The sequence below is a fragment of the Triticum urartu genome, chromosome 5A (assembly GCF_056163025.1).
Source record: "Triticum urartu cultivar PI428250 chromosome 5A, HENAU_Tu73, whole genome shotgun sequence".
Lineage (NCBI taxonomy): Eukaryota > Viridiplantae > Streptophyta > Magnoliopsida > Poales > Poaceae > Triticum > Triticum urartu.
In genome coordinates this window covers 536,676,436-536,686,723 of record NC_141877.1, presented here as the reverse complement: position 1 = coordinate 536,686,723, position 10,288 = coordinate 536,676,436, and the positions used below count along the sequence as shown (strand labels likewise).

At 52.5% G+C, this 10,288-nt stretch overlaps 2 protein-coding genes across 2 annotated transcripts; one reads left to right on the top strand and one right to left on the bottom strand.

Moving 5' to 3' along the window:
• Positions 1 to 1,991: 1,991 nt before the first annotated feature.
• Positions 1,992 to 6,699, top strand: LOC125510349 (G-type lectin S-receptor-like serine/threonine-protein kinase B120). Its single transcript, XM_087521547.1, has 7 exons — positions 1,992 to 3,418; positions 3,505 to 3,633; positions 3,742 to 3,920; positions 4,052 to 4,262; positions 4,362 to 4,599; positions 4,834 to 4,984; positions 5,126 to 6,699. Exons 1-7 carry the CDS (start codon positions 2,125 to 2,127, stop codon positions 5,438 to 5,440), a joined length of 2,517 nt encoding a protein of 838 aa, XP_087377673.1. The 5' UTR covers positions 1,992 to 2,124; the 3' UTR covers positions 5,441 to 6,699.
• Positions 6,475 to 7,611, bottom strand: LOC125510348 (chlorophyll a-b binding protein 2, chloroplastic). Its single transcript, XM_048675501.2, has one exon. It carries the CDS (start codon positions 7,508 to 7,510, stop codon positions 6,713 to 6,715), a length of 798 nt encoding a protein of 265 aa, XP_048531458.1. The 5' UTR covers positions 7,511 to 7,611; the 3' UTR covers positions 6,475 to 6,712.
• Positions 7,612 to 10,288: the final 2,677 nt, after the last annotated feature.

Here is a 10,288-nt window from a genome sequence, read left to right as displayed (position 1 = left end):
GCCTGGATCTTTGAATGACATCAAAATTGTTAATCGGTCACCACTCATGAATAAGATTGCAAATGGTGAACTGCCACCAGTGCAGTTTGTAGAAAATGGCCATACATACAACTATGACTACTATCTTGCGGATGGCATCTACCCAGAGTGACAAACATTTGTGAAGCCGTTGAAAAAACCGGATGGTAAGAAAAATCTTGATTTTCACAGTGCTCAGGCAGCGGCTAGGAAAGATGTGGAGAGAGCTTTTGGGATTTTGGAAGCCCGATTTGTCGTTGTGAGAGGACCGGCTAGATTTTGGGATCAAAAGATGCTTTGGTACATCATCCATGCTTGTGTGATCATGCACACTATGATCATCGAGAATGAGCGTGGCCAAAATTTAGAGTACTCTTAGTATGAGCTCTTGGGACATCTCGTGCGAGTGCGGCAGAGGGTGGCCCGATTTGTTGCCTCCTATCATGCCATTCGATATGTTGAAATGCATGATGATCTTCATAAGGATTTCATCGAGGAATGGTGGGCATGGACAGTGGCAGATCCAGGATTGGAGCAAGCCCCGGGCCTAAATTTTTTTTCGTCGTGAGAAAAAAACTTAATGTCCATCAAGCTATAGGTACCTCAAAAGAATACCTCAGATATGACTCAATTTGACCAAAAATTTAGAATTTACTCCATACTTAGAGATACAGCAAAATAGATAAAAAAGATGACAAAAACTAGGAACAGTACATACGTGAAATTGAATGTTTGACACCAGCAGCAACCATAAGCATAAGTAGCAAATGCAAACATTATAGTAGATAAAAAATGTTGAATCTTTAAAGTTTCTATCTACAGCAGGTCAGCACTCAGGCTCAGCAGCAGCCATTACCAATTTCCCCCCTGAATCCGGGGATGCGTGGCGGAGAGCAGGAGAGGCCGGAGCCTGGAAGAAGCAGAGCGGGCGAGGGCGCGAGGTGGCGAGCACCGGAGCAGAAGGGGACCGGGGCCAGGCTGGGCGAGCGACGGAGCGCGGGGACGGCTGAGGCGGCGAGCGGCGGAGGCCGGGGGGCGCGGCCGGGTGACGAAGCAGGGGAGCGCCGGACCGGAGGGCCAGCGGCGGCGGCTGGCTCGCTACCTCGCTCCATAGGGCGTGTGTGTAGAGCGTCGGGGTGTGCTGTGGCTCCTGCCGTTCTTGCTCGGTCGCTCCTGGGCTGTCCGAATGTGGAGATGGAGAAGCTGGCCTGGGCCTTGGCTGTGTGTTGGGCTAAGCCCCGGGCCCGTTCGAAAAAATGGCTATATAATAACTAAAAAAAATTGCCACGCCCCGGGCCTGGGCCCTGGGGGCCTGGGGCCCAGATCCGCCCCTGGGCATGGAATGACCGACAAAGAGCATCATGATTTGTATGTTTGATGTTGTATTGTTTTTTTTTTCCGAAAATTGATGTTGTATTGTTGAACTATTTGTTGTATTGCAAGATAAACTATTTGTTTGAGTTGTAATAATAAAATTAAACTATTATTGTTGATTTACTTTGTTTGTGTTTGATCTTCTTGGTTGTGTTTGGAGTGCATATATTGTTTGTGATAAGCGTGCGTGCAGTTTTTTTACGGCTGCTGCTGGAGCAGCTCGAGCGCGCTATACTTTGCAATGACCGCTGGAGCAAGCGCTCGTCGGCGCAAAAACTCACGATTCTGACATTGTAAACGCCTTTTTAGAGCGCCTCGCCTTACGCAGCCGTTGGAGATGCTCTAATGTGTTAAAAATAAAACTGTCGTTGCTGGGCAAGGTAGGTCGAGTTATGCACTAGCGCAGGTAAAACGCGCGCACAAAGAATATCAGAATAAGACTATAAGACTAGCATGCTGAAACTAGTCAATATGAACTCGCAAAGTAGCGTCACCGTGTGGTTAGCTACAATGGCGACAGGTTAGCTACGTACAACGGCGACATCGCCTTGCGGACAAGAATGATCTCGTACGTACGTGCCGCCCAGAGAAACGTCAAGGCGGTAGCTAGCTAGCTCTCTTTGTTTAGGTGCCCTCGGCCGGGAGTAGAAAATCAAGTCTCCTGCTGAAGTGATGATCTCGTTACCCCCCGTCGCCGAAGGTTCGAGCAGGGCACCTTGAAGTTGATCCTCCATGGACCTGTCACGTTCTGCCGTCCTCGTCCTCGTCGTCGCCGTCTTCCGGCTGTGCGCGTCGGCCAAGGACCAGCTTGCCGTGGGGGAGAAGCTCCTGGCCGGGCAGTCCCTCGTGTCCGACGGTGGCGCCTTCGCTCTCGGCTACTTCTCCCCAGACGACGCAGCCGGTCCGGCGAGACGGTATCTCGGGATATGGTACAACGGCATTCCCGGGCCTCGCACCGTCATCTGGGTTGCCAACCGGGACGCCCCGGCGGCCGGCGCCCCGACGCTCGCGCTGGCCAGCGACTCCCGCCTCGTCCTGTCCGACGCCGACGGCCTCGTGCTCTGGAACACGACCGGCGTGGGCAGCTCGTCCTCGCAGACGGCGCCAGCCGAGCTCGCGAACGACGGCAACCTGCTCATCCAGCTCTTGGACGGCACGGTTGTGTGGCAGAGCTTCGATCACCCGACGGACACGTTCGTGCCGGGGATGAAGATGCGGCTGAGCTACCGGACGGGCAAGGGCGACCGCATCGTGTCCTGGAGATCCCCCGGCGACCCGGCGCCGGGGCGCTTTTCCTACGGCCTGGACCCCAGCACGTCACAGCAGCTGCTCATGTGGAACGGGACGCGCCCCTACTGGCGAACTCCCATCTGGAGGAGTTACGCCGTGATCAGCATGTACGTCAGCACCGGCACAGTAATCTACACGGCGATCGTCCGCACGGACGAGGAGATCTCCATGGCCATCACCATCTCCGACGGCGCGGCGCCAACAAGGTGTGTGGTGACAAGCTCCGGCAGGTTCCAACTCCTCAGCTGGAACGGCACCGTGTCGGCGTGGGCCACGCTCCAGTCGTGGCCGTCGAGCGGGTGCAGCGCATACAGTGGCTGCGGCGCCTACGGGTACTGCGACGTCACGGCGGCGTGCAGGTGCCTGGACGGCTTCGAGCCGGCGAGCGCGGCGGAGTGGAGCGCCGGCAGGTTCGAGCAGGGGTGCCGGCGAAAGCAGGCGCTGCCGCCATGCGGCGGCATCGGGGTAGGTTTCGTGGCGATGCCGGACATGAAGGTGCCGGACAAGTTCTCGATCGACTCCACCAACCGGAGCGCGGGGGAGTGCGCGGCCAGGTGCGCCGCAACCTGCTCCTGCGTGGCGTACGCGTATGCCAACGTGCAGAGCAGCAGCACAGATGACCAACTGATCAAGTGTGTGGTGTGGGCAGAGGAGCTCGTCGACGCACAGATGATGGACGCGCGGTGGGGCGGCGAGACGCTCTACCTCCGCATGCCCGTTGCTGCTGCCTCCACAGGTACAGCAGAAACATATGTTTCAGTTCTTTTGCCGAACTTCTATCTGATGAATCTTTACCGAACTCAAACCAAACAACTTTGCCAGTGCCGGTGTTAGCCCTGCCCAACACTGGGCATCCATCCGGCAGAAATACGGTGATGATAGCAGTGCCGGTGTCAGCATCCGTCCTGCTGCTCACATGCATTTTCTTTGTATGGTTCTGGAGATTCAGAGGTAGTACAGTTGTGTTTTCTTCCGTTTTTTTTTTTCAGTCTTAACTCTGAACATGTGATGCTCGATCATACTTTCACCAAAAAAATGCTCACAACACCAATTTCACAGTCAAGGGAAGAAAAGCCGAGAGCCAATATGAGAACACGAACACGTCGAGCAAAATCAGAGCAGATCACAACGGAGACCTTGAGTTCCCGTCCATACGGTTCGCCGACATTGTTGCCGCCACGGACAACTTCTCCAAAACACTCATGGTCGGACGCGGAGGGTTCGGCATGGTCTACAAGGTAGTACTACACGTTTTATCCACTTTTGCTAAGTTTCTTTTCATCCTTTTTAGCTACAAAAATACAGTCAAACAATTTCAACAGCTAAAAAGCAGTTCAAAATCTCACTTGTGTCTTTTACCATTGGGAAGGGAACATTAGATGGCGGTGAGGTCGTCGCGGTCAAGAGGCTGAGCAAGGACTCGGATCAGGGAGCAGAGGAGTTCAAGAACGAGGCCATTCTAATCGCCAAGCTGCAGCACCGGAACCTGGTGCGCCTCCTCGGCTGCTGCACTGAGGGGGCCGAGAAGTTGCTCATCTACGAGTACCTCCCTAACAAGGGCCTCAATGCCATCCTCTTTGGTACATATAATGTTCAGTCTTCAGGGCTCAAATCATCTCATCACAACTGAGGTTACTGCATTGTTTTTGCTCAAGTTTCATATGGCATGTTTGCTGCAGACAGTGCGAAGAAAGCGGTGCTGGACTGGCCGACGCGGCTGGGGATCATCAAGGGGGTGGCGAGGGGGCTGCTCTACCTGCACCAGGACTCGAGGCTAACGGTGATACACAGGGACCTCAAGGCCAGCAATGTATTGCTGGACGCCGAGATGCGCCCCAAGATCGCCGACTTCGGCATGGCCAAGATCTTCGGCGACAACCAGGTGAAAGCCAACACCCGGAAAGTCGTCGGAACATAGTGAGTTATCTCAACACCCGGAAAGAAAAAGAAATTATTTTTGTTTTGAGGTTTTTTTTAACAAATACTCCCTCCGTTCCAAATTATTCGTCGCAGAAATGGATGTATCTAGAATTAAAATACATCTAGATACATCCATACCTGTGACAAGTAATTCGGAACGGAGGGAGTAGTACATTTTTGTTTTAAGAAAAATGTGGAACCTCTTCTGACAAAAAAGTAATGTGTGGACAGTGGCTACATTGCTCCCGAGTACTCGATGGAGGGCATCTTCTCGGTCAAGTCCGACGTGTACAGCTTCGGCGTGCTGCTGCTTGAGATCGTGAGCGGCATCAGGATACGCGCAATCGACGGCATCATGGAGTGTCCTAGCCTGACAGTCTATGTAAGCACCTGAACAAAAACTGACAGTGCCAAACCATATACTTGCAGTTAACTTTCCTTTTGCAGCACACTGTCATGGTCAAATCCATATTCATCTTTACAAAAGGCATACACAGATGGTTGATTTGATTGCTTCATGTAGGCATGGAGCCTGTGGAGGGAAGGGAAGGCAGGCAAGCTGGTGGATCCATCCATGGCAGAGAGCTGTTCACAGGACGAGGCCATGCTCTGCATCCACGTCGGGCTCCTCTGCGTCGAGGACGACCCGAGCAGGAGGCCGCTCATGTCCTCCGTCGTGTCCATCTTGGAGAATGGAAGCGTGCCGGTGGTGGCATCGGCGTCTCTTCCGGCGCCGAACCAGCCAGGGTACCTTAAAATGATGGGAGACAAGAGCCAGAGTAGCGATCTCGAGAACACCAGCAACGCCATGACCATGACCGCTCTTCAGGGACGGTAGTACAGCAGTCCTTTTCAGGGAACGGAAGCGCGCCAGTGGTGGCATCGGCGTTTCTTCAGAAGGAAGCAGCACTCGTCCTAGTGTTCCATTTATTTATTTTTACTGGGGAAAACCCCAGATTTGTAGAGCATTTATCACAGAGAGAAATGAAAGACGTATTTACAGGAGTGCTGAGTTGATCAGCCTTGAAATGGACCATAAGAATGTCTTGCTGAATTGAAATCTTTACCATGTTAGGGCATTTCTAATCGATCCCCTAAGAGGCCATAAGAGAGTACAAATCCTTAAAAGTCTTAGTGGAGTAAAAATCTTACGCCACCTCCCTATTTCTCCTTAAATCTCCCTAAATTTACTCCCTCCCGACGCGGCCGAGTAAGTCTGGCGCCTCTCCCTCTCGCACTTCCCGCGCCGCACTGTGTCTCGCTGACGCAGCCACCACGCCCCGCCGCTGCCACCGATGACCGACCGGCCGGCCGGAATGGATAGCCCGGCCCCTTCCCTCACCTCACCGATGACCGACAGGCGCAGGCTTTTACCGCGGGAAATCACCCACGCGCTGGCGCCGGCGCCGAAGAAGAGTTTGGGTATCAAAAAGACCCACCGCGTCCATCTTGGAGAACGGAAGCGCGTCAGTGGTGGCATCAGCGTCTCTCCCGGCGCCTAACCAACCAGGGTACCTCGGAAAGATGGAAGAGAAGATCGCGAGAACGAACAGCAGGAACACCATTGCCATGACTGTTCTGCAAGGCCGGTAGCACAGTACGTAGTAACAGTAACTTTCTTCTTCAGAAGGAAGTTGCACTAGTCCTAGCTTTCCGTTTTACTTTTTTTTTACCGCAGGAAACCCCAGATCTGTAGAGTATTTGTTACATATACAAATGGAATTGTATTTACAGGATTGCTGAGCTGATCAGTCTTGAAATGGATAGTATGAGATGTCTTTCTGAATTTGAATACTTTGGCTGCTAGGACTTTCAGAAAATTATTCAGACAACTTCAGTGTTTGACATTCAGAGTTTCAGAGAGACAAGTAGTTAAGCAGAAGAACAGAGATGCCTTGATTGATCTGAAAAATAACCAGATACATTACACAAACACCATCTTGTAGTGTACACACACCAACTCCTCATCTCGACTCGCCCTCACATGCAACATCTATCAGTCCGGACTACTCAATCTCAGAACGGGAAGAAGCAGAGATCGACGACGACACACATGCAGCAGCATCCATCAGCCATGAAGTTGTCGGCCTAGAGCTTGAGCTGACTGCGCTCACTTGCCGGGGACGAAGTTGGTGGCGAAGGCCCAGGCGTTGTTGTTGACGGGGTCGGCGAGGTGGTCGGCGAGGTTCTCCAGGGGGCCCTTGCCGGTGACGATGGCCTGCACGAAGAAGCCGAACATGGAGAACATGGCGAGGCGGCCGTTCTTGATCTCCTTCACCTTGAGCTCCGCGAAGGCCTCGGGGTCCTCGGCGAGGCCCAGGGGGTCGAAGCTGCCGCCGGGGTAGAGCGGGTCCACGATCTCGCCGAGCGGGCCGCCGGCGACGCGGTAGCCCTCCACGGCGCCCATGAGCACCACCTGGCAGGCCCAGATGGCGAGGATGCTCTGCGCGTGCACCAGGCTGGGGTTGCCGAGGTAGTCGAGGCCGCCCTCGCTGAAGATCTGGGAGCCGGCCTTGAACCAGACGGCCTCGCCGAACTTGACGCCGTTGCGGGCGAGCAGCTCGGGGAAGACGCAGCCGAGCGCGCCGAGCATGGCCCAGCGGCAGTGGATGACCTCCAGCTCCCGGTTCTTGGCGAAGGTCTCGGGGTCGGCGGACAGCCCCGCGGTGTCCCAGCCGTAGTCACCGGGGAACTCGCCGGTGAGGTAGCTCGGGGGGTCGCCGGAGAGCGGGCCGAGGTAGAGCACGCGGTCGGAGCCGTACCACGGGCTGCTGGACGCCGCCACCTTGGGCTTGCCCGCCGTCTTGCGCATGGTGATGCGGCCCTCGCCGAAGGGCGCCGCCCTGGAGGCCTTCACCGGGGTGCCGGCCATCGCCGGGGAGGAGAGCGCCATGGTCGCGGCCGCCATCGCGCGCTGCGTGCTAGCTGGCTTTTGCTTCGGGTGAGCTGAGGCTGGCAGTGGGAGGCGCTGGTGGTCGTTGGTGCTGTGGAGTGAAGCGGGAGCTCGCGGCGTTTAAGTAGGGGGAGGGCGCGATCGGGTCCTTATCCCGGGGAATCTTATGCCGAGTCGCCATTGGCGCGCGGGGCGCGAGGCGGGCGGATGGGGTGGCTGAGGTGGCCGCGCGCTGGCCACGGGGCTGGGGGAGCTTGGGATTTTTGCAGTGTTCGGGTGGATTTCGCGCGGTGGAGATGAGCCGCGAGGGCGACGGGGTGGATTTCGCGCGGTGGAGATGAGCCGCGAGGGCGACGAGGGCGACGGGGTAATGTGGCCAATTGCTACTGGTGGTATCTTCTGCTCCAGAGTATACCTTATAGTTTTATATTGAAGTATCATTCGCATTTAGCTTTGCCTAGACACACAAAAAAAGAAATTCTTGCAGCTGGAGCATGGCTAACATTGGTCAACAATTCCACATACACGCCAAGAAAACGAAGTTAACAATCAACCAATTTGAAATACGATATGAAATGCCAATGCTAGAAAATATTGTCACATGAAAATTTGAGATCTACGAACTAGCTAGAATAATCTTGTATTAGCAAATGGTTGTCTTTTAGTTTGCCTTTACATAGGTTTGAATGGCAAATCATCACTGATTATATTAGGAAATTTTCTTGTTTAGTTAGCAAAAATTGATCAACATAGACAGCATATCTAGACAATTAAATCTATCCCTTCCTTATCCTGTTGGAAATATGAGCAAATTACTACGAGATTTAATCCGAATAAACAGAAGATAAATCATGACCACAACAGCAGAGATTAAACTAATCATGCGAACTAGCATAACAGATGAACATATCACATCTAGGGCGCATACTAGAAGCATGAATTCTACCACAATCTCGAACAGGAAGGATAGAATCACATACGGTGCAGCGGGTGCAGCACCGCCGACGTTGACGTTGTCGCCCATGTCGTCGAGGACGAGGTTGCCGAGGTCGGGGAAGAAGTCATCGCTTCTGCCTGACTATATAGTGCGGGCCGGGTAGGTCGTGGGAGTAAACCCCACGTTCGAGTCGTCACGATCCAAAAGAATCGGAAACGGTTCAGTAATTAACGCGTCCGTTAATTATTAATTAATGACTCATTAATTTTCCCATGCAGCAAAATTATAGACAACGTGCATAGCTCTGTCCTCGGCTCGGCTCAATCCCGCAACCCGCGTCGCGTCGAGGCGTGGCGTGGCGTGGCGTGGCGAGGCGAGCGAGGAGGAGGAGCGCGCGTGTAGGTCTCCTCTTCTCATGCTCATACAAGTGGTAGAAGAGCTCACCTTATAAAGAGGTGCAACTCTCTCTCAACTTCCGGGGTGGGACTAAACTTTAGCCTCACTCACTCCGCTCACATGTGTGCATGAATGGGCCAAGAGAATTTCAGAATTTTAGTTGGGCTTTGGGCCAAAGGCCTACTAGCAAAATTCCAACAATCCCCCACAAAGTCTCATTGGCACATCTCATCATTTAGTTCCAAAACATTGTTTTATATATCGGTGCTTAGTGGAGACTGTGAAGTTCAACTTCCACTTAGAAATTTATGCTACACTAGATCACAACTTGAATAGTGGACTATGCCTTGAACTACAAGTTTTCTGTGAAACTAGTTTCACACAAATTCTTGACCGATACTGGGCTGCCGCAAGGCATCCCCGCGGGTTGAGCGTATACGTCATACTCCAGGGCCTTTCATGAATTTATTAGAGAACACCCAATTCTCACAGACTGCGACGTTAACAGTCAAATTCATATAGATGTGTTCCTCAGAAGATGTTCTGCAGGACAACATCTCTGCTTACCCGAATAAGCCACTTGGGACACATTAAGATAAGTATCAACCTGCCATGCAGATCAGGAGAGTATTGCATCTTCACGGAGTGGGATAATTAATATAGGGATACTCTCCTTCCAGCTGACCAACATCTTGTCTCCCACTTCTACTTCACGGGATCTCCGATCACATAGAGTGGTTTACCACTATGGACAACTCATGCGGTGGGTCTCAAACCCATCTCCATCGATGCATTATCTATCACATTACGTGATAGACCCTTTGTGAAGGGATCTGCCAAGTTTTTCGACGTTTGGATATAATCCAACGTAATAACTCCGGAGTTCCTCAATTTTCTGACAGATTTTAGTCTCCTCTTCACATGCCTTCAGGACTTCATATTGTCCTTAGAACTGTTTATCTTGACGATCACAGTTTGATTATCACAGTTCATCAGGATAGGGGGTATTGGTTTTTCAACCATAGGTAAGTCCATCAAGAGTTCACGAAGCCACTCTGCTTCAACAGTGGCAGTGTCTAGTGGTGTGAGTTCTGCTTCCATAGTTGACCTCGTTAAGATGGTCTGCTTGCAAGACTTCCAGGAAACAGCGCCACTACCAAGTGAAAAAAAATAACCACTTGTGGCCTTAATCTCATCAGCATCAGATATCCAGTTTGAGTCACTATAACCCTCCAGTACCATTGGATACCCGGTGTAGTGAATCTCATAGCTCGTGGTGCCTTTCAAATAGCGCATAACTCTCTCAAGCGCATGCCAATGATCATCTCCCGGTTTTGACACAAACCGACTCAGCTTGCTCACAGCAAAAGAGATGTCAGGCCTCGTGGCACTCGCCAAATACATAAGCGAGCCAAGAATACCTCAGTTGATCTCTAGCAATCCGTCGATTCTTTCGAAGC

Coding starts and splice junctions, on each gene's coding strand:
- LOC125510348 (XM_048675501.2), bottom strand. CDS start 7,510: ATGGCGGCCGCGACCATGGCGCTCTCCTCCCCGGCGATGGCCGGCACC.
- LOC125510349 (XM_087521547.1), top strand. CDS start 2,125: ATGGACCTGTCACGTTCTGCCGTCCTCGTCCTCGTCGTCGCCGTCTTC. Junction 3,921..4,051: donor GGTTCGGCATGGTCTACAAG/GTAGTACTACAC, acceptor ACCATTGGGAAG/GGAACATTAGATGGCGGTGA. Junction 4,263..4,361: donor CCTCAATGCCATCCTCTTTG/GTACATATAATG, acceptor TGTTTGCTGCAG/ACAGTGCGAAGAAAGCGGTG.